The sequence below is a fragment of the Colletotrichum orchidophilum genome, assembly GCF_001831195.1.
Source record: "Colletotrichum orchidophilum strain IMI 309357 chromosome Unknown Scaffold_80.1, whole genome shotgun sequence".
NCBI lineage: Eukaryota > Fungi > Ascomycota > Sordariomycetes > Glomerellales > Glomerellaceae > Colletotrichum > Colletotrichum orchidophilum.
Window position 1 is genome coordinate 16,791 of NW_019173036.1, and position 21,790 is coordinate 38,580.

Sequence of the window (21,790 nt, forward strand, 5' to 3'; positions counted from 1 at the left end):
TGACCTGTAAGCGCGCGTAGGTGTCATGGAACGACCCGCAGTTCATGACCGCCATCCATGCCCGCAACCCACGACGGGCAGTATCCGTAGGGGGATGCGATTAACTACAGGTTTGTGAGTGTTCCATGAGACAGGCATTGTTGGGTGCAGAGATCGATTGCTAGCTCGAGGGTTGCAGCAATCGTTGCAACAGTGCCTGCCAGGCTGGAGGCTGAGTTGAGTTTTTGGCCCTTCTTGACGGAATGTCGGGTCAGGGTGCCAATGATATTGCCAGCGCAGTGCCATTGTGGAGCATGGAGCGTGGAGCAGTGGAAGTCTGCTGCTGAACGGAGATCGGCGGCTTTTGGGGGGTTCGAACTCTTGGAAAACCTACCTAATGTGATTATTCATAGAGCCCGTACGCAGCGAGGACAGAGAGCCAGCGGAACAAGTGAAGACAGTCTGTTCATGGCCTGACCAACTGAGTGAGAAGCACATGAAGAGCTTTCCAGATGCATGTGAGTCTCAGGGAAATTGACTGAAGTGAGCACGGGACGGGGTGGCCGACGGTGGATGGAATTGATGGACTTGGTCTAGGCATTCGGCCTCGATCGAGTTGCGGGCCACTACCTGCTGGGTTCCGACTCCCAAGTTGCATGGTTCGAGAAGAGAAAGGTGAAAAAGCAATGATCAAATTAGACATGTTCTGGGGGTGAATAGCCACGTGCCCGTCTTCAAGAAGCAATTCGATGTATTGTTCGGTGAAGAGAACACCGTTGATACCCGAACGACATGGGGCGTCCAACGTCTGGCCAAAGTCGAGCGTCGAGCGTCGAGCGTCGAGCGTCGAGCGTCGAGCGTCGAACGAGGCGTGGGATAACATTGCATAATAGTGCGGCAGGCGCAGACCGTCACCGCCTTGATTACCGGACGTATGCCATGATTGAGGCGCGGCAGGTACGGTATTTGTCGCTGTTGCTATTTCTATTGCTATTGCTATTGCTGTTGTTATGCAGTTGCTCTCGATGCTATGGCTGTAGTTGTAGATGCACAAGTACCCTGGCCGGTGACCCCCATGCAGGATTGCATGTCGATAAATGTGCGCCTGGCAATCACACGCTGGAATTGGAAGGCGATATGGCCCAGGATCCGCGCTCACCGAAAGCACCGAGGAAAAAGCAACCCTTGGCAGACAGCCTTCTCAGTTTTAAGCCCTTAACACTCGAGGGACCGGAGCGAGGCTTGACTCTTTTCAGGATGGAGTCACAGAGTCTTGGAGGGGGGAAGGGACGAAGGAGGGCAAGGGGCGGGGGGGCCACCTGAGTCAACCCTGTCTGCTTGGCAATGCCGGTACGTACCGACCTGCCGCCAACCCCGAGATTCCATTTGGCTTTCCATTGCACAGAGAAGGGGGGAAGCACTGGGGGGGAGACAGATGGGCGGAACCTCCCAAAGGCCAAGTCCCACGTCTTTTCTTCGATAGTGAACCACGCATCCGACCCGACCCAAAGTCCAGACAGCGGGGATCGGGGACACCATCTTGAAGGATGTTCTAGGCCTCTCAAGTACATATTCCTGCCACGGCCGGCGCAGAGCTACTTTGAGATTTGCGGTCCCGGTCCTGCACCGCCCGAAATAATCAACCCACATCGCACAATGCACATTTCACATCGGCCACTTGGACCGACCACACACCCACAACATACACCCGACGCACAATTCATCTCGTGTCTTTCTGCACCAACTCCCGCAGGGCACCGCGTTCTCCATTCTGTCTTACCTTTTGGTCTCGCTTGGATTGTCCTGTCCAACTTGTCCAGTGCAGGTTGTTGTCTCGTCCGCTCCTGGCTATTTTCTTTTATCTAATCTTCTTTTTTTAACCTCAAATTCGGGCCTGGTTCGAGGCCACAATCCACACACCCCTCCCCTGGCCCCCGACTTCCATTGATCATCTCTCCGCGGGGAAGAGAGACACACACAAGCACACAAGCACACACACACACACACACACACACACACATTCGCACACAGAGAGAAACATTCCCCAAACGCGTTCAACTGCAACCCGAACCTCTTTCTCTCCTCCCGCCGCTGCCCACCCCCGTGTGTCTCTGTCGACAACCTTTGCGCCTGTGCGCCTGTGCGCCTGTGCCGGTGGTCTGGCCGCAACCGTAAATCGCCCATCCCGAACAAACATTGGACGCCGCGGACCATTTCGCCGCGACGGCCTGCCCCTTCGTCCCAGACGCCTTGCGTCATGCCCACGCCCAGGAACCCATTGGCCCACCTCCACGCCCCGATTCCTGGCCCTCGTCCGCCCATCGGTCTCTCCCCTAGTCGCCGCTACCGCTGTCACTGGCACTCTCCGTGTTGCTGCCTCTGCCGGCCTTGAGCGACATGGTCGACATGGACGATGCGACGAGGCTCATCGGAGACCTGCATCAGAAGCTAGCCGACCTCGACCACAAGGTTGCAGCCTACCGCCAAGACATGGCCACCGAGTTCCATAGATACTCCCACCAACTGCTCCAAAACATCCCACAACACACTTCAGCCGAGGTTGATCGCCGAGTTGCCGCTTCCTTCGACAACTACCCAGCTCTGCGTCCTGCCCTCAGTCAGAGTCTCACAAGTCCCCTGCGAGACCTGCCTGACTCAACGCCTCCACCGCCGTCCACCGAAGACACCGAAAACCTCGCCAGACTCCACAACAACCCCGGCAACCCCCGCGAACCTCCGCCGCCGTCGCCCAAGTCCACTCCCCCATCCGTCCTTCCCCATGCCGGCACTGCTACCCTAACCTCTCCCGACAGTGTTTATGACCGGGAAAGGGATAGGGGTTTTCACGGTCTCTTCACCCCAAGCTATCTGCCCCTGCTGGACAGCTCACACGAGTCGCCTGCACCAGCAGCAAACCAGTCACCAATCCTCTCGTCAATTCCAAACCCTGCTGCTACTCAAGACGATATGGGTCGTCGCAAGTCCGGACAGGCTCAGGAGCAGCCTGCGATCAAGCTGTCGGTTGCTGCGACCCAAACTCCCGAGAGGCCGAACCACGAGCGCCGGGCGACTGACGACACGACTTCTTCCGGAGCTTCGGAGCAGAGTGAATCCAAGGTGCGCCGTAGTGCCCTCCGAAGAAGCTCGAGCGGAATCAAGCCACCCGCCAGCCCCAGGCGAGTGCGCTTCGAGTTCGAGGGAGGCGAAGTGCTGCCTACAGCCTCGCCCCAGTCATCAGAGCCGTCCTTGGTACAGTCGCACACCCTTGCCAACTCGAGGTCACCCCCTCCGTCGGAAGATGAGTCAATGAGTGTCGAATCCTTGCTGGGCCCAGACGAGGACAGCGGTCCGCCGCCAAAGAAAGTCTCTTCTTCACAAGCACTCCGCGCTCTCTCCCGAGCTCCTTTGGATGCCAACACGGTTTGGACTGTTGTAAATGCCGAAGCTCAAGATAAGGAGAATGGAAGTATGGCTACATCAGATTCAGAGACGTCATTGCAAACGAGCAGCAGTGTCGGCCCAACCCTGAAACCTCAATCACCACCAAAAATAACTCTAGTGGAGCGCAAACGAGCCCCGGAACCGTTGCGTCCTGTTTCCCCAGAGAGAGACAGTCGGAGGAATGATGATGATGATGACAGTGACGGCAGCTCCTCAGACGACGGCTTCCTTGCCATGGCAAAGCCGAAATCCTTTGCCAACAAGAAAGCGATTCTTTCACCGTTATCACGCTCACCGACAAGAACGGTCACTGCGCCTTATAGTCCTATCCGAGATGAGTCTGTGTCGCACGAGGAGGATAAGTTGGTGACACAAAGCGATGGGGCCGAGGAGGATGATGATGAGGACATGTTCCATTTCGAAGGGCTCAGTGCGCCGCCAAAGCCTCGGTCCCGACCAGCTCCAATACAGGAAGAGGAGGAAGAAGAAGAAGAAGAGGATGAGGATGAGGATGAGGACGAGGACGCTCCGTCGAATGAGCCAGTCACCCAGACCTTGTACTCGACTTCGCCTGCTGTGTCAATTCCGAAACCAGTAGAGCCAGCGATTCCGGCACATCTTATTTCAGGCTCGGTTGGATCTTTCAGAGGTCGTCCTGTCATTATGCCCGTTGTTAAGAATCCCGACGTATATCAACAGGCAGCCTCGCTCGGCGATGTCAGCAGCTTTATCGGAGGACTGGACGGACGCAGCGGCGTTGACGACGGAGATCTCAGCAGTTATCGTGCCAGTGTTGGGCAGTCATTGTTCTCGGGGACCCCTCGAAGTTTGATGGAACGAATGATGATGGAGGAAGCACAGAGCCAGAGACGGGCGGCAGCGCAGCGACCGCAGTGAGTGCGACGCGTTACAGCGCTAAATCACCCTTTCTCCTGTTTATGTATATGTTACGGGCATGGGCCAATTGTAGAGTTCCGGAAGTCTGTACATAGACTATGCTTCGGCGTTTAGATGCATAATGGCTGGGCAACTGGGAGGATGAGGCATGCCGAGGCCTTTGGCAGGACGGTTTGGAAGGCCTTGGCCGGCGGCAAAGTCATCATTGGGACGTGGCATACCTGCATCATGGTAGTTTATAAACAACGAAGTCAAGGCCCACGGGCCATTGAAAGAGAGAGAGTTTGTGTACGAGGGGACCTGCGCTGCTAGATCTATGGATGAAGAAATGTGAATGTAATCCCAGCCTACACTGAGCTTGCGGCGTTGATGTTCCTTTTCGGGCTCTGTCAGATCGGGCGTTGGGACCCACACCAAAGCCCGGAGCATGTGGAAAAAACCTGCGCCGAGTCTCCGGATCTCCCGCCCAATCCCGGCGCTTCCAATCCCGTTGCAGGTGATTCTCAGTGGTGCCGCTGCTAGGCAAAGAGCTCCCATCCATCGCCCTTCAAATCGTCCAACCACTTACTATTCGTCATCGACTTCAATTGCACAACACAACAACCTTAACCAAAAAGCCAGCGCAAGACAATCACAATGGGCGGCCTCAACCTCGAAGTTTTCAAGGTAGGATCCATGATTTTTTTAAGTCTACAGTAATACCGTTTTCAATTGCAGAACTCCCCCCCCCCTCCGTGGGACGAAAATGACTGACATTGCGCCGACACCACCAAAAGTTTGGCATGTATGTCATGTTCCCGATCGGTGTCATGTACTACTTTGGCACCAACCTCGACAACCGCTTCGCAGTGCCCGAATTCTGGCCCAAGGCCGAGCACTCCCACAAGATCCCCTTTGACCGCGACGAGATCAAGTCCGAGTACATTCGTCTCGCCAAGAGGCAGCGTGCCTTTGACGAGATCAAGAGGGAGAGGGAGGCCGCGCAGGCCGCGCAGAACCCACCCTCGAATGCGGAGCAGTCATAAAGTCATACGAACGGTTGTCACTGTGCGGCGATGAAGGGCTATCACTAGTTTAGTCCCCAGCACGTCAGGACTTAACCTCTTGAGAGGATGTCGTACGAGAAGTCGGGGGAGATGCGCTGTATCATAAAGGCGTTTTGGCGGTCAAAAGAAGAATGTGCTTGGCTTGGGAAATCGTCATGCAAATCACGCGGAGTTTTGGGAGGGACGGATTCTATTCCTGGGGGTTGATTCGGATTCTCGGGTGACCCCAGACATCGCCCCTCTATCACGGCTTGTATTATGTGTTTTTACCTGTTGTACAAAATATGGTATCCTACAGCAATGTACCTCAAGACACCCGTTGCTCGGGTGTGTATTTCACCATTTTAGGAGTCGAGATTCTCCTCGATGCCGGACCACACCTGCTCGGGGATGTTTCCTCTCGTGGGATTGCCGTACACGGCCTGCACCTCGGGGAACTCCTGCAGCGCAGCCAAGAGCTCGGTCAGCGTCGTCGCCTCGAGCCCCTCGTCGATTTTGACCTTGGTATCCTCGTTGGCGGACCAGATGATCTCGGAGCTGAGCAGCTCGAGCTCGAATTTCGGCCCCACGCCGTTGGCGACGGCGTTGGTCATGTTGGGCTGCGTCCAGACGACGAGGTTGCCTTCCTCGTCGGCCTCAAGGTCCTCGGCACCGCACTCGATGGCGTCGTCCATGATGTCGTCGATGCCGGGGCCGCCTTCTTTCGCAGCAAAGACGACCCGGCCTAAGCGGGTGAAGAAGAAGGTGGCGGCGTTGGCGATGCCCTTGTGTTTCTTGACGAGCACTTTGAGGTCTTGTAGAGAGCGGGCTTTGCTCTCGGTCTCGACTTCGATAATGAGGGCGACGCCGGGTGGGAGGATCGCTTCGAGGGTTAGGGACTCGAGGGAGGCGCCTGAGGCGGAGCGGCCTTGGCCACGTGCGATGGCGGAGTCGATTACGGCTTTGGGTACGCCGTCTAGTTTGGTTGAGGAGCGTCGAGGTCAGCTGTTGGGTGTCCTCATGGGGTTGCGTGCATATAGGTGCTTGCAAATCAGATACCTTTCTTCGCGTTCGCGACTGCCGTGACTAGCTGTGGATTGTTCTCGGTTCCGTGTACTGCGAAGAGATTCGTAAGCTTGCGGGATGCGACGAAGCCGAGGATATCACAGGAAACGCACGCCTAGAGTAAAGGGCAATCGTCTTTGAGTGCTGGCTGCGCATGTTGTTCTTCTGCGCGTCGGCGGCGCCCTTTTTGTGCTTGATCTTGGACCACTTGTTGTGCCCGCTCAGCACGGCGGGCGTCGTCGAGAGCGGACGCAGGCATTGGCAGCAGAAAGTGGTGGTGGTGGTGGTGGTGGGCTGAGCTCGAGTTCTCGGGACGGGGATTGGGGTAGCGGCGGCGACGATGCGCGATGCGATGGTCCGGACGGGGCCGGATGTGAACGGGCGCATGATTGACGACGGGGGATCAGAATCGGAGTCTGGAGCTTTCAATGTCTCCTCTAGTTCTTGTCATGTTTCTTCTGCCCGGGACACACTTTCTGCCACACGGACGGCGGGCGCGACTGTGAGCTCGGAGCTTCCTGTAAATTTAAGTGGAGCCATCTGATGCATCTGACGTGTGGCTGTTCGTGGGTTAGACCCTTGCTTTTCTTGGCTGACACCTTACTTTACCTTCGGGCTGAGCCACAAGCTGGCGCCTCAAAGTGATACCTATGTCATGGCTCCTCCCTCCCCTATGGGAGAGCTTGGGGCAGACCCGCCGGGGGGTAACCGCCCCTAACTCCATGGGGCTCACCTTACTTTAGACCACCCCTTACCTGACCGCATGCCTGTCCTGTCCCTCAACCTGTCCCTAATAACCCATCCCACTCTTCTACAACACATCCGACGAAAAGGGAACAGCATCCATTGAAGAAAACACCAGATCCCACGTGTGTGTGCGCTCGACGGCGTAACTCACACACACCTGCCGTCGTCCCCATGTCGTCGACAGGAGCCCCCAATGGCTCCAACGGGGACCACGCGCAAGCAGCTGCCTCGCCCAGGCCATCGACAGCTGCATCGGGACCACCACCAACACAACCGATGCCCGCCGGTGCAACAGCTTCCGCGGCAGACTCGTCCGCGACATCGACCCCCGAGCTCGACGTCCCGAAGCTCCAGTCTCTCCCCGCCGAACAACAGGAGCTGTTCCTCCTGACCTTTGTCTCGACCCTATCCAAGCACGTCCTTAGCCTCCCCGCCGATGACTGCACCGCCCAGCAGTTCTATCTTAAGAAGGAGATCTTTCAGATCATCAACCTTCCCTCGCCGCAGCCGAGCCGAGTCGTGAGGAACAACCTGGGAAAGTGCCTTGCCCACATCTTTGGCCATGGTGATAGGAAGCTCCTCTTTGAGACCATCAACGATCTGATCGGCATCATCTCGGGCGCCAAGTCCAAGGCCGATGCTGGTCCGCGCATTAAGCACGCCGCCGTCGCGTGTCTGGGAGACGTCTATGTATCCGCCGGCGACAGCGCCATCGGCCTGCACCAGCTGGCATGCGCCACGCTCATCAAGCTTCTCAAGTCGTCGGCCAATAATGCCGGCCTCCGTGCCGCTGTCTTTGGATCCCTGGCCAAGATTGTGAAGATGGTGGAGGGGAGCGTGGACGAGAACGTCGCCAGGGACATCTTCAAGCAGTCGCGCAGCTATGCCACTAGCGACAAGGGCTCGCTTGTCATTGTTTCGGCTTGTCGGTGCCTGAGAACCTTGGTTCGGCACACGCCGTACTTTGAGAACTCTAGCGACTTTGAGAAACTGCAGGCTGCCATCTGGAAGGTCACCGATTCATCGTCGTCGCAAGTGAGGCACGCCGCCGCGGAAGCGCTAGCCGAAGCCATGGTGCGCGGTTATTCAGAGACTGGAGTGGCGGAGGGCGCCCCCATAGCATCAAAAGCGTCCAAGAGGTTCTCCAAGAAGCCCCTCAAGCGCACAGGTACAGCGGCCAGCATCGTTGCGGACGATGACGATCTGCCCATTTCAAGGCCTGGAAGCCCTGCACCTGGCGGAAAGAGGACGCAAGACCTCGCGTTGTCTCTGACGGAAATTCTCAAGATTTTGTCAACGCAGTATGCTAGGATGCCGACATCCAACAGGGCGAGAGCCGCCATTGGCGTCTGCTTCGGCAAGGTGCTCAGAAAGCTCGGCGAGAAGACGGTGGAGGCGAATTTCCTCAGGATTCTCGAGAGCTTGACCATCGACATCTTGGGACAGCCCAACATTCTCAACAACCGTTATCGGCTTCTCATTTCGAGGCGTATCGTCAATACGATTCTCCAGGATATCATTGGACAGAAGATTCTGGGTGAGTCTGGTCAGACTGCAGCGGCCAAGTCGATCATCAACGACATTCTTAAGAACTACCCCCAAGCCCTGACGGAGCGGCCCGAGCCTTCGAAGCATACTCTCATCGCGGCTCTCGGCGCGCTTGCGTCGCTGATCAACAACCTAGGATCCGCTGCGAACAACTTTGCCGAGTCCTGCCGGGACGGCCTATTACAGGTTCTCCAACACCCTAGCTATTCAGTCCAGGTGCACGCTTCGGCGTGCATGAAGGCTTTCGTGCTGGCCTGCCCTCAGCAGCTTCTACCCTGCTTGTCGGTCTGCATGAACAGCCTGAGCCGAGAGCTATCTCTGTTGACGAGTGGCCGAAACTCTCCCCGACGATGTGTAGGATTCGCGCACGGTTTGGCGGCAACGCTGAGTGCCAGTCCGGCGCGACCTCTGCATGGATCCGTCGACATCAACAGCCGCGTCCTGACCATGGCCACCAACTTGTTGAAGTCGAGTGGGCAATCTGAGTTAAGGGTCTCGAGTACTCAAATCCAGGTCGCCTGGATCCTGATCGGTGGCTTGATGTCGCTTGGGCCCAACTTTGTCAAGATTCACCTTTCTCAGTTGCTCCTCCTGTGGAAGAATGCGCTCCCGAAGCCGTTGTCAAAAGACAACACTGCGCACCGGAGTTTCCTCGAGGCTTCCTTCTTGACTCATGTCAGAGAATGTGCTCTAGGATCCATCCTCTCATTCCTGCAGTTCAACAACCGCTTGTTGACCGTCGATGTCTCCAAGCGCATAGCAACGATGCTCCAAAACACGTCCGCATTCTTGCGAACGCTGCCTCCGAGAAAGACGACTGAAGACGTAGCACAAAGGCTGACGCCGGCATTGCAGCTTCACGATCTCGACATGATGGTGCAACGTCGAGTCCTGCAATGCTACATCAAGTTGGTCAACCTCAGCCCAGCTGGTGGCAGCGAGGCCCTTTTGCAATCCAACCTTCTCACAATTGCGATATCGCTGTTTGCGGACCCGGAAAACTATTCGATCAATTCCCTCAGCGCATCGATCGCGAACGCTGCGGCCACTTTCGAGACTGTCTGGGATGTTGGCGACAACTCTGGGTTCGGAATCACAGGTTTGATTTCTGGCTTCAAGATCAAGGGCCTGCCCGGCCAGCAGGACAACTCGATAGAGGGGACGCCGCTAGAGCAAGACAGCCCAGAAGAGGCCATCGACAGGTTACTGCTATCGCCAGTTTGCGGCACTTTGGAACATGACGCATCTCTTTTGTACGTCGGCGACACCACCTCGGAGCCGACAAACCCAGATCCACCAGCCACCGAGGTCATCAACATGGCTATTCAGCTTTTCGCGTTTGTATTCCCGCTCACGCCCCCCAAAGTACAAGAGAGTGTTCTAGAGCAGGTTAGGACCTTCATGTCGGCTGGTTCCCTTCTAAGAGACCCCGGAAGGAAGGCAGCCATTAATGTCAACGTCTCAGTTGCTGTCTTGTCGACGTTGCGGGTGGCTGTGAAGGAGACTCAATCGTCGCCTGGCAACGTCACCAACCTAGCTGTAGAGAGGCTTCTCCAGGATATGCTGCGGGACTTCGTCATCGACGGAGATCAGTATGTCCGGAGTGTCGGGTATGCTGCGGTCGCAAGGCTTTGCAATGCCTGTGGCAACGCCTTTACCAACCAAGAAATCAAGTACCTCGTCGATACTATCGTCAGCAACCGAGAGCCAAGTGCTCGCGCCGGCTGTGCCATGGCACTCGGATCCATCCAAACCAAGGTCGGTGGCATGGCGGCGGGCTACCATCTCAAGACTATTCTCGGCATTCTCATGTCTCTCTGCAACGATCCTCACCCTACCGTCCATTTCTGGGCATTGGAGGCACTCGCACTGGCATCGGATGCGGCTGGACTGAGCTTTGCCGGGTATGTACCCAGCACGCTCGGAATGCTGGCACAACTTTACGTCTCTGATACGCATCACCCGGAAATTTCTTCTGCCATTACGATGAACCTCGAAATGGAACTCTCCACCTCTGCCGCCATCACGCGATGTGTCGACTCTCTCATCAACGTTCTGGGTCCTGACCTGCAAGATTCGACTAAATCGAGAGAGCTCATCCTTAACCTAGTCAACCAACTCCAGGAAGAGGATGACTTGCTGGTGCAGCGAGCCACTCTGAGTTGTTTTGAGCACCTGTCACTTTACGCACCTGGCTACATGCACTTTGAGGATTATGTCAAGTTGCTCCAGAAGTACCTTAGATCAGAGTATCCCATTTTGCGGGACATTGCCGTCGATGGCCTGTATAACATCATGAAGAGAAATCCCAACGATGTGATCAATGCTGCCGAGAAGGGCTTTGAAGACCACCTGTGGTTGGTTCTGGACACTGCGCCAACACACGACGGCATCAGGAACATCCTGAGGAACTGGATGCGACAGACCTGTCTGACTGATACTGGACTGTGGCTTCAAAGATTCCAGACTGTGCTCAAGATGACTAGGGCCAAGGCCAAGGAAGAGTCCGATGTCGGGACCAAAAAGTCTGGCGGGTTACCGGATCTACAGGACGAAGAGGTGGCTGGCTTTGCAGGCACCGCCAAGGACGACCAAGACAACAAGGCCGGGGCCGAAGTCGAGCCTCTCCGATGGCAAGTGACGACGTTCGCCATCAGCTGCATCAACGACATGTTTGTCCTAATTGCGAAGGACGTAATGACGAACGGCGAGTCCGCCGCACAGGTGGCGCTCCAAAATAGGATTGGTGATGTCGTCCGCATGGCCTTCTCCGCGTCCACGTCTAGTGTCTTGGAGCTGCGCGTATGGGGTCTCAAGATCATTGGGGCGGTCCTCAAGATGTTTGGAAGGACACCTGACCCGGACTTTGACGAGGCCATGCTTCTTGAGCAATATCAGGCTCAGATTAGTTCCGCACTCACGCCCGCCTTTGCCGCGGACTCATCCCCTGAGTTGGCCTCGGAAGCCGTCAACGTCTGCGCCGGCTTCATCGCCACAGGCATCGTTACAGATGTTGACAGAATGGGCCGTATTCTCAAGACTCTGGTGTCCGCGCTTGAGACTTTCTCGAAGGAGAACGAAAACGCCGGCATTGGCGAGCTGAAGGGTCTCAGCTCCAATGCGCAGGTCATGGTCAAAATGTCCGTCTTCTCAGCCTGGGCAGAGCTACAAGTTGCCAGCTCGGAGCAAAAGTACCTGCTCGACGTGCTGAAGCCGCACATTGGAACGTTGACGCCGCTGTGGCTTGAGTCGCTGCGAGAATTTGCCCGCTTACGCTTCGAGCCCGATATCTCCATGACACTCGGACCCCCTTCGCTGTCTGGCAGTCTTGACACCATTTATGCGGCCCTGAACAGAGAGACTCTACTCAAGTTCTACCAAGAATCCTGGCTCAAGCTCGTTGACGCCATTGCGAGCTTGATCGAGCAAGACAGCGAGTTTGTGTTTGATGCTCTGGACGGGAAGGAGTCTGAGGGGTTGAATGCAAACGGCCATACCAAGGGGCCCGACATTAACTACCGCGACGAGCCTGTTGCGTTCTTCTTCGTGCTATTTGGAATCGCGTTCGAGGCCCTAGCTACGCGCCCTGGGCAAAGTGACTCGCTAGCCACTCAAGAGCAGAACCTGGCCATTCTGCAGGCTCTCAAGAAGATTCTCCACCCCAGCGTGTCCGGTCATGCGATTTACCGAGAGGCAATCTTCTCGGAAACTATGGATCTCCTTGACAGACTGGTCTTGACGGAAGGCCTCGATGTGCAGGGCGTCATTGTAGAAATCGCGAGGGCACTCTGCGTCTCTCATCCTTCGGCACGCAAAAAAGACTCTGGCGACGACGGCGATCTCTCGGACGACATTGACCAGCTGTTCGAGCTCACACGCATCATAGTCCTGGTCCTCGCCGGGCTGCTACCCAACCTAACAGAGGCAAACCAGCCAGTCCGCCACCAAATGACTGAGGAGGCCGTACTCCTCATCCGCTCATCCCTGAACGCCCTTGTCGATGCTGCCGAGGTCTTCCCCTCCATCATTAAGACAGATCTTCACGCCTGCATCATCCACATCCTCGCCACCATTCTTGCGACTCCCGGGTGTCAGGAGGTCATCGTTCCGCAGTCCCTCCCGACCCTGAAGCGCTTCGTCGTGAGCATGACGAAATCCCGCAGGGCGAGTAGCGGCGAGGACGGCAGCGGCCTGTCGCCTACAGACGTTCAGCTGCAGGGTTGCCTCCGCCGGTTTCTTTCGATTTACCTCAACGCACAGAAGCGAGAGGTGCCTACGTCCCTCACCTGCGTCAAGAACTGTTTGCTTGCGAGCACCATACTTTTCACGGGCGGCATGAATCACCTGGCGGCGAACGATGCTCTTGTGGCAAGATACCTCGATGAGGTGGTTGATTGCCTGACAGATCGCATGGTACGTAGTCGTCTGAAGCCCCCCAAAGGTATCGATATATGTGACTAACACCGAGACAAAACACAGACGGCCAAAATTGCTGCAAATTGCATCAGGTCGCTGCTACTACAGGGCAACCCTACACCGGCAGACAACACCATTGCGCGCTACCTCCTCCCGCGCCTCGTCGCATTCGTCACCAACACGGCGCCAGAGGACCCGGAGAACGCCCGCTCCATGATTGCGCACTCGCTGAGCCAGTACGTCGGCGTGGTGCCCCGGGACCGCGTCCCCATCGCCATGGCCCTCGTCCTCCCCACCTGCCTCGCGCGTGCCTCCTCGGAGGGCGAAGACTGCTACAGGGACACCTCGGCAAGGCTGCTGGAGCTGGCGGCTATTGATCAGAACGCGTTCCGCACCGTCGTGGGGAGCATGAGCGACGGGCAAAAGGCCTTCCTCGAGGAGGTAATCCGATGGGGACGGCAGCAGGGGCCCACGGAACAGACCGCGAGCGGGTCGACGGGCCAGCCAAGCATCGCGTTGAAGATGGACTTTGGAGGGTGATGTGTGATCAATTTTTTCTCTTTTCCTCTTTCCCATCCACGGGTTCCTTGGGCCCGTAACGAGGAAAAGCGGAAAGGTATACAAAGTAAGAGGCGGAACATGGAGGTAATGTGGCGTTGGGGTGGCATTGAAGGGGAGATGGCTGGCCTTAGACAGATGTACTGCTGGGTATGCGCATATGTTTTCCTGCAGGAGACAAAAAGAAGGACGTTTCAAAGTAGATGTTATAATGAGCCGAATCAAGCTCGTGAGCCCAATTTTCCCTTCTTGCCAAGAGATGTGAGTTTCCATTTCGTATGTGTAGGTATGCGAGGCCTACTGAACAATGTCGCTAGCCGAGAGAGCGAGGATCAGCCATCCCGTCGACTCGGATCTTGTGTGACACTTCTGTATGTCGGTTCCCGCAACCCTACCGTCAAACAGGCGTAAAAGATTCATCATGTTTGCGATTCTCAACCGGTCTAGCTTCTCCAAGGATTCCTTAATTTTATTTCATCTTTTTGGCTTTTTGAGATGGTGGAGGGTGGGAAGTAGGTATACGGATACTTGCAGGGAAGAGGAAGAAATATATCACAATTACATTCTACAGGGTCCAGATCAGGAGTGCGTGGCTCTATGTAAGGTACAAAAGGTTAAATTAAAAAAGCAACATGCTTCGGCCGAAAGCCAGGTCTACTCGGGAAGGCTTGTATGACGCTCTCCCCTGCCTTGTTTTCTTTCTTCCTTCTTTTTCAATTTTGAGCTGGCAAATATGTTGTCCTCCGCCCCTTTATTGAATCCAAAATCCACGCAAGCCCACCGTTTCTGTGGAGTCAGCCCAACCCAAAATTTATAGATGAAAATAGAAAGCAGGAAGCAGACAGGAAGAGAGCAGTCAGTTTGTATTGCCGTCCGGTCAAAGGTAGGTTTTTTTTTTTTAAGCAGGTTTCTACCAGCATCCACAGGTATGTATTCGTGGCCTGGGGCCACCCAACCTTGCCCCATGATATGCAGTGATCGGGTTTCCCGAGGGTGGGAATGGGGTTTTTCGAACTCTGTGGCTTGTTCTTTTTCCTTTTTTGGGGGGGGAGCTTGTCTGTACTTGAGAGGGAGCATGGACTTGTACGTAAAGCATGGGCGCGAGGGAAGGGGAGAGATGGGAATTGGGATCGGGAGGATAAAGGGGTATGTTCAACATATATAAAGTTCCCGGTTGTCTTTGCCTGCGTTACTGCCAAGATGTATCCTCATGAATAATTTCCCCCATCTTCAGAGAACGGATAGAAGCTCTGGTCAGGCTCAGCTACTTCGAGGCAGAGGCAGAGACAGCCAGAGAGCTACTCCGTAGTTGCATGAACCCTCGTACTAGCTTGATATGTGTTGGTGTAACGATTCCATGCCGCCCATGTGGATTTTGCTTTCTTTGGCCTGCCTGGGGGTTTGCAGAAACAAGGACTACCTAGACTAGTACCGATAAAGTGGCATGGAGGAGAGCGCGGCGCGGGTTTTGGCAACGTGGCTGTCGTTACAGATGAGCCAAGAGATAGGATAAACCGGGGTAGAGAGGGTGGGCGAGGAGAGGCCCGACGGGAGGGAGATGGGATCCTAGGAGGCTCATCACATTACCCGAGCGGCCCCAGGACTTGTCGTCGGGGAGGCTGAGGTCTCTCGCCGGATATTGAAGCGTCCACAACTCTGTGACTACTACCTCATATTACGGGCGTATAAACAGTCGGGCGGCACATGCATAGCACTCGGTCGGTTACCCCACCCCCCATCGTTTTTTCCTCCACATCATTCTTGCTTTTCCCCCCCTCCCCTTCCACGGTCCACCTTACCATCGCCTTACGGGACGAGCCAGGAGTAGATCGTGCAGGTGAAACAAACATGTTAGTAACGGCTGTAGAAGACGTTAGCCCGTTTCTAAACTGACTCCTCCACACTTTGCTAGCGTACCCGATGTGGTCTTGGCATGGCAGGGCTCTGTACGCTATGGTCTGTTCATCATCAACCATTCACAGGCGAGGGACGTACGAGTATGTCATCAAGTATCTCAGTCGCCTCTGGATACAGTACCTGCCGCAACTCGGCCCTCAGAGCAATTTGAACCCCAACTCCGGCATGACGTCCAATGTCTCCTGTCTTGTATTTTGGCCAAGTTTCGGTAAGCCGATACATGTGGGACATGGTTGATCCGGGGAACAAACTTAGTCGGTGGGAGACTTGACTGTTGGCAGCGAGCCATCTTCCGCATCTGGACGGACGCATGCTTGTCACTCGCTGCTCGGGGCCCCCAGTTTCGGTACCCAACCAACCAGAACCCCTACATTTCATCAGTCGCTGTACGGATATCTAGTGCACAATGCAGGATGCAAACGATTGTGCGTTGGCTCCATCGGCGTTGCCTAGGCCGAGGCTGCATCTAAGCCGTTCACGCTCTTTGTTCACTCCCAGCTACATCTCGACCATCACGGGATTATATCAAGATGCATCAAGTCGCCCATGTTTGCCTGGTAGGTCCAATCTGGATATTTCAAGTGGTCGATTCGACCAATTGTTGAAATTGTCCGAATCCTGACCAATTTTATTACTGTTGATGGTTTCTAAGCTCCATCGGGCAACGAGCGTATGTTGACATACCCCATGATGCCTGCCCCATTGAGCATCGCGACCTGAAATAGAGACCCGGCGTCCTAGCTGACCAGAAGTGGTCTTACAAGTGCAAGATTAAATCAGAAAACCCCCATCTCGACAGAGGAACACACCCAACCCCTGAGGATGCGTCGCCTGAGACGCATTCACCTATTGGCAGCGCTGAAGGTCATCGCTTTGTCTTCTTGGACTCTGATCGAGACCGGTGGCTGCTACCGTCGACAACTAACGGGCCTGATGCTTGTTGTCGTTGCGATTTTTTAGAAGAGGACGACTCGCCGGGTGACTGGCCCTTGGATCTTGATCTAGGCCGGTCGCTGCTAGCATCAACAACTAAAAGGCCTGGTACCTGTTGTTGTTGTGCGGTTGACGAGAAGAGGACGAGTCGCCGGACGACTGGCCCTTGGAATTTGATTGAAGCCGGTGGCTGCTACCATCAACAACTAACGAGCCTGATGCCTGTTGTCGCTGTGGATGTTCTTTTGTGCGATTGAGCCGCCGCGGCTGCGTCAACCGCGACTCGAGTATGCCGCTGTTCCAGGCCTTTCCATTAAGTGCCTCGGCAACGCTTCGTGCCATATCCTGAGTCCGGAATGTTGCAAAGGCAGCGCCTTTTAAATGGTTGTTATAATTTCGACAGACTTCAAGTTCCAGAAGATCTTCTTTTTTCATTGTAACTTTCTCCAGATTTTCCCGGATCAACGCTTCAACTTCATCATCTGAGGGGTTTTGCCGGATTCCCTGGACAACGATTTGGGTGGTGAAGGATTTCGCTAGGCATTTTAAGTATTCCTTACGGAGTTGGTCGATTTGGCTAAGGGGGTTGACGATTTGCGCAGGGGGAGCAGAGTAGATGCCGGAGCTGGAAACGCCATATCCGTACCATGCAGCCGGCTGTGGAGCGTTGTAGTCTCCTTGACGAAGGGTATCAGTATTCTGACTCCACTACAGGTTACGCAAAGTCAGTAAACCTTTCTTTAAGGAACGCCCTCCTGCTGATGGTTCTACCTGAGTAAACGATGGCTCTGCATAGGAACCACACTGATAGGGGCCGATCTGCGGATGGATTGTCGCTGCGTCTTCGGGTCTTTGCGGTCCCGCTTGCGTAGATAACGGGCTTTCTTCCACCTCGCTTTGCTCGACCAGGGCGGGAAGGAATTGGTGACGAATGTCATTTACGATCTGTTTGCCATTGAACGGCTGCTCCAGGCGATCTCGAACGAATGTTAGCGAATGGCTTGACGTCGCCAGCCGGCCGGGTGCACCCACTGAGGGTGCGCTGGAAATGCCGTTGACCTATCACCCTAATCCAGCCAGAGGTTCTAGCCCCGACGAGTTGAACATGATCAAAAGAACAACCTTGGCGAAGCCAATCCCTGAGGTCCCTCCAGTTTGTGCCATAAGGCAACTGTATCGTCAACGTGTCAGGATTTGGTTCAATTGCGGTGTAGCTGGTGGCACGAACGTTGGCAATTAGTATGTGAAAGACTTCCTCCTGGGTATCGGGAATGACCGTCTGCGATTGCGATTGCATGGTGACGTGGGATGACGGGAAGCAAATCCTGGCATGAACTCTGTCCAACGTTGGACGCCAACGCCTTCACTTGACTGGTGGTTTGTGCGACGGTGAAGAATCGAGCAGTGTGCCAGGCTGATGATGGAATCAGCAGCCGACGATGAAGACAGCAAATAGTGAGAGAGATATGAGGAGACTGAAGATTTGGCTACTCCAGTGTCTGCTGCCGTGGTATTTGAGGCCGCGGGAGATTCGGCAAGGGCCACAAGTGCCAGGATCTCGTGGGACACAAGATCCGGTGATGAACCGCAAAGTCTTGGCCGTTTTTGAGTCTGTTCAGACAGACATAGAGAAAACAGATGATGGATTGAGGTTCTGGGAAGGGAAGGGAACAACGGAAATCGTATTTTATATTGGGTGAGTTTTCTCCATCCTCCACGTTTCCTCGTGGAGGAAACCACTGTGAAACCAGGCCATTAATGGCCAATGGAGAGAATTTCTTGTCTTCAACTCGAGGGAAGCGAGGTTCCTGCTAGTTCTGCACCAGATTATCCCAGTTAGAATCGGTACTTGGCAAGCATACATTCCATCTTCGTTGGAAGTATCCATTCTGGCTTGAGTACCCGAGCCTGTGTGCTGCGCTTTGGAGTTCGGTTGTCTGTACCAAACAACAACCCGCTGCTGAATCGGCCGAATGTCCAAACATGGGAAGGGGCCCAGAAACGATCTTGTACCGAATACCTGCACTGTATCCGGGGCCAAAGAGTGTTGCAACGACAGAGGTCTGGTGAAATGCAGCCCATTTCCTAGATCGTGCCATTGAACTCCTCCCTTGCAACGCATCGTAAAAATGACAACCGCCATGTGGGGTCCGGCTTGATGCAGGTTTGTTTTTGGTTGTCACCTATCACCCGCATAAGCTCTGTGGCTGTAATTGGGTCGAGTAAGGCGGATTGCTATCATTGTCGAGTAGTACAAAAGTACGTGCCGTGAACCAGGTCATTGGAGGTCGTGGTGGAAGCTGGGGCTCGGCAACAGGCAGATTCCCTCCTTTGGCTTCTCGACGAAGGCAAAAGAACGCGCGAACAAGGTTGCATTGATTTTTGGTGATAGCCCCGAAGGCTTCCCTTTTCGACTGATTCGTTCCGATCCGCAGAGGGAGCTCGGGACACCAATGAGAACGACGACCAGGGATCAATGGTCTCTCAGATTGTCCATGAACAGCTGAAAGTGCTGTTCAAACCCCAAGTGCGTTCTGAAACTTTGCCCTTGGTCATCGGCAGCCAATATCAGGTTGCAATAATAGAGTCGGGGGGAGCAGGCTCGGACTGGAAAAGTTACATCTTGGACCCCTACAATCAGCTGGTGCGATGCTACGCCGCTGTACGCAGCATGCGCTCCCAACACTTTGTGACGCCTTTGAGTACAGGTGGTCGGTGCATATTGGCGTCAGTTGAGAGAAGTCGCGGAAGACAACATCCACTCAGCGCGGTGCCGGTACGCCACGTCAACCTGTCAGGATGACAGATTATTCCTTGGAGAGGCGTCGTTTTCTGCCTTGTTTACAGCGGCGAAAGCGCACCGGTCAATAGAATTCTGCACAGTTTCAATCGAACCCCTCTCTTTGTAGTCATGTTGCGGCTGTCCGTAAGAGGCGCGAACGCTCACTACTGGCAACCTGTCCTCATGAGAACAGCTTGCCCAATGTGGCCGCGGCAGCAACATGCTTGGGGCTCGGGAATGATCACACCTTTCCGAATCAGGTTGGCGCGGGTGCTAAATCCAACATCGCGCTCGGCTGCAGCAGCGCGCCTTCGCGGGCAGCTAGGAAACCAATGGAAACGCGCTCGATTTCCAAAGGATTGGGGGTCATCTCCGGATGGTTGATCGGGGAAGCTTATGCTGCAGAGCCGTTGTAGAGCTAAAGCAGTGGGGCTGCGATCGATCAAGTCCTTTTGAACGAGAAGGTGTCGTCTACTTCGGACATGTCTAGACCGGACAGGTCCTCATCAAATTCGTCCAATGCAGGCCCATCCAGCTGCGTCTCATCCTTGCCAGTGGTCATTGTCAAGTCATTGCGCTGCGCGTCTTGCCATGGGGCTCCAGAGTCCTCAGCCTCGGCAAGGGATGCCATGAGATGGTGCTTATTATCTCCCAGAAGCAGAACAGCAGAGTCACCGGGCCAGTCGAGCCAGGATGCTTGAGGCTTTCCCAATACCTTGGAATCGGGTAGCTGGTCTCCAAAGTGAACCGTCCTGGGGCCGTGGGACAAGGGGTCCCAGACGAATACCAAGCCTGCGTACTTGTCTCCTTCGCACGTAACCATGAGCACCTCGCGCTGTTTCGGATGCCAGGAAATAGCAGAAACATGGCTGTGGAAGATGAGGACGGCGCGCAGTTCAGATGACTCCAGATCCCAAACCCAAACAGTGCTTGGCCACTCCTCCAAGGTAGTAGCCAAGAGACTGGACGAGGCATCAAAGACGGATAAAGTGCGAGCTGGTTTGGTATCGACACTCCCGTTGCTCGATCGGGCCGGGGCAGATACCGACTGGGTCGCCCGCGAAAAGAAGTGCTGAGAACCTGAAATGGTAGTGACGATTTCCTCTTGCCAGATCTGTACTCATCGTATTAGCCGACGCCAAAACTATTGCTCAATTGTAGGTTGTGCTACCCACCTGAACTGTATCTCTCGGGGCAATGGTTGCAGGATGCTCCAGTCTCATTGACTCGGCCGCGGCCTTGGTTTCCAGAACGCATACGCTACGGGTGTGGTCGCACACGGCAATGCGAGCGCCGTCCGGACTGACTTGACAATGCTTCACCCCCGCGCCGAGTTCGTAATGCTTCTCCTCGACCGCCCAGGGAGATGGTCCAGACCACGTCTTGAAGAGGTGACCGTCGGAGGTGTAAAACAGGATCTTGTGTCCTTGAGCCGCAGACTCCCACACGAGGAGCCAGCGGCCGTCTGGTGTCCAGGCCAGTCCTTGAGCGTCGATGGTGTCGGGCTGCCAAGAGCGAAGGACTTGTCGCGTTTTGGGATGATGGATGCTGACAACATCTTTGCCAGCGACGCGGGTGAGGATGGCCAAATGTGCAGAGCCGGGCCGGAGGGCAAAGCCTCGAGAAGCCACGCTAGCTTGATGAAACTTTGGGTTGCTGATCTCGACAGTTCTCGAACTCGCGAGGTCAAAGACGGAGAATTTGAGGCCATAGGATGAGCACATGAAGATTTCGCTGTCCGAGGCGCCGAACTGAACAAAGGTGGGCTTCAAGTTAGGGGTTGCGGGGTTCCGTATGACGCCACGGTAGCCTGGACCCGAAGCTGAGTAGATGAGAACCTGGTCAGAGAAGCAGGCGAGAATCCGTCTTGAAGAAGGCGACCATCGCAGAGCGTAGGCGGGGCCGAGATTGGACGGCAGCTTGACGCTATGAATAGTCTCCAGGGTTTCGACAGATCGTATACTGATGCTAGTCGGCGACAAGGTTGCAATCAGGTTACCATCGGGACTCGACGCGCAATGCGGCGATGCTGTCGAGGTTATATAAGCCTTGACCAAAGAATGAACGGCAAGGTTTCGAGCGCCTTACATTTGAAGATCCTTGAAAAGTGCATGATGCATGGATGGGGAGTTGGGTATCGGGAGGCGCGAGTGTGAGATGAAGCACAAGGTTCTTAACTTTGATACCTATGCGTACTAAAGACGGCCGGGCTTATTTGGGAGTTGTCTGAGACAGGGTAAGGTAAGCGAAGCGTTCTATACCGAGTACCTATTCTCTTGGGAAGTATCAAGGGACGGATGCTTCTACCTTCTACCGACCGAAGGAAAGCAAGCAGGGTTTCTTTTTTGCGGTTGAAGATGAATTGGGCAAGCGTTCCTCAGTCTCGGCGGCGGTGGAGTCTGGAAGAAAAGCCGTTGTCGCAGTGGAAGGAACAGTGGCTCCTTCGTTGTTTACATTGCTTCCTGTTTGGGATTAGCGCGGG

The 21,790-nt window shown here is 55.0% G+C and overlaps 6 protein-coding genes across 6 annotated transcripts; 3 read left to right on the forward strand and 3 right to left on the reverse strand.

Moving 5' to 3' along the window:
- Positions 1 to 2,376: 2,376 nt before the first annotated feature.
- Positions 2,377 to 4,317, forward strand: CORC01_09031 (uncharacterized protein; the record flags this gene model as incomplete). Its single annotated transcript, XM_022620661.1, has 1 exon — positions 2,377 to 4,317. The coding sequence occupies one exon, from the start codon at positions 2,377 to 2,379 to the stop codon at positions 4,315 to 4,317; it is 1,941 nt and encodes a 646-aa protein (XP_022472760.1).
- Positions 4,318 to 4,953: 636 nt separating this feature from the next.
- On the forward strand, positions 4,954 to 5,342 carry CORC01_09032 (uncharacterized protein; the record flags this gene model as incomplete). The annotated part of the gene is made up of 2 exons (XM_022620662.1): positions 4,954 to 4,983; positions 5,094 to 5,342. The coding sequence occupies 2 exons, from the start codon at positions 4,954 to 4,956 to the stop codon at positions 5,340 to 5,342; spliced, it is 279 nt and encodes a 92-aa protein (XP_022472761.1).
- A 365-nt stretch (positions 5,343 to 5,707) lies between these two features.
- On the reverse strand, positions 5,708 to 6,794 carry CORC01_09033 (uncharacterized protein; the record flags this gene model as incomplete). Its single annotated transcript, XM_022620663.1, has 3 exons — positions 5,708 to 6,318; positions 6,402 to 6,458; positions 6,521 to 6,794. The coding sequence occupies 3 exons, from the start codon at positions 6,792 to 6,794 to the stop codon at positions 5,708 to 5,710; spliced, it is 942 nt and encodes a 313-aa protein (XP_022472762.1).
- A 531-nt stretch (positions 6,795 to 7,325) lies between these two features.
- On the forward strand, positions 7,326 to 13,658 carry CORC01_09034 (uncharacterized protein; the record flags this gene model as incomplete). Its single annotated transcript, XM_022620664.1, has 2 exons — positions 7,326 to 13,115; positions 13,182 to 13,658. The coding sequence occupies 2 exons, from the start codon at positions 7,326 to 7,328 to the stop codon at positions 13,656 to 13,658; spliced, it is 6,267 nt and encodes a 2,088-aa protein (XP_022472763.1).
- A 2,964-nt stretch (positions 13,659 to 16,622) lies between these two features.
- CORC01_09035 (uncharacterized protein) lies at positions 16,623 to 17,823 on the reverse strand (the record flags this gene model as incomplete). The annotated part of the gene is made up of 4 exons (XM_022620665.1): positions 16,623 to 16,900; positions 17,087 to 17,234; positions 17,298 to 17,503; positions 17,649 to 17,823. The coding sequence occupies 4 exons, from the start codon at positions 17,821 to 17,823 to the stop codon at positions 16,623 to 16,625; spliced, it is 807 nt and encodes a 268-aa protein (XP_022472764.1).
- A 1,927-nt stretch (positions 17,824 to 19,750) lies between these two features.
- On the reverse strand, positions 19,751 to 21,421 carry CORC01_09036 (WD40 domain-containing protein; the record flags this gene model as incomplete). The annotated part of the gene is made up of 3 exons (XM_022620666.1): positions 19,751 to 20,422; positions 20,484 to 21,337; positions 21,397 to 21,421. The coding sequence occupies 3 exons, from the start codon at positions 21,419 to 21,421 to the stop codon at positions 19,751 to 19,753; spliced, it is 1,551 nt and encodes a 516-aa protein (XP_022472765.1).
- Between the last annotated feature and the right edge of the window lie 369 nt (positions 21,422 to 21,790).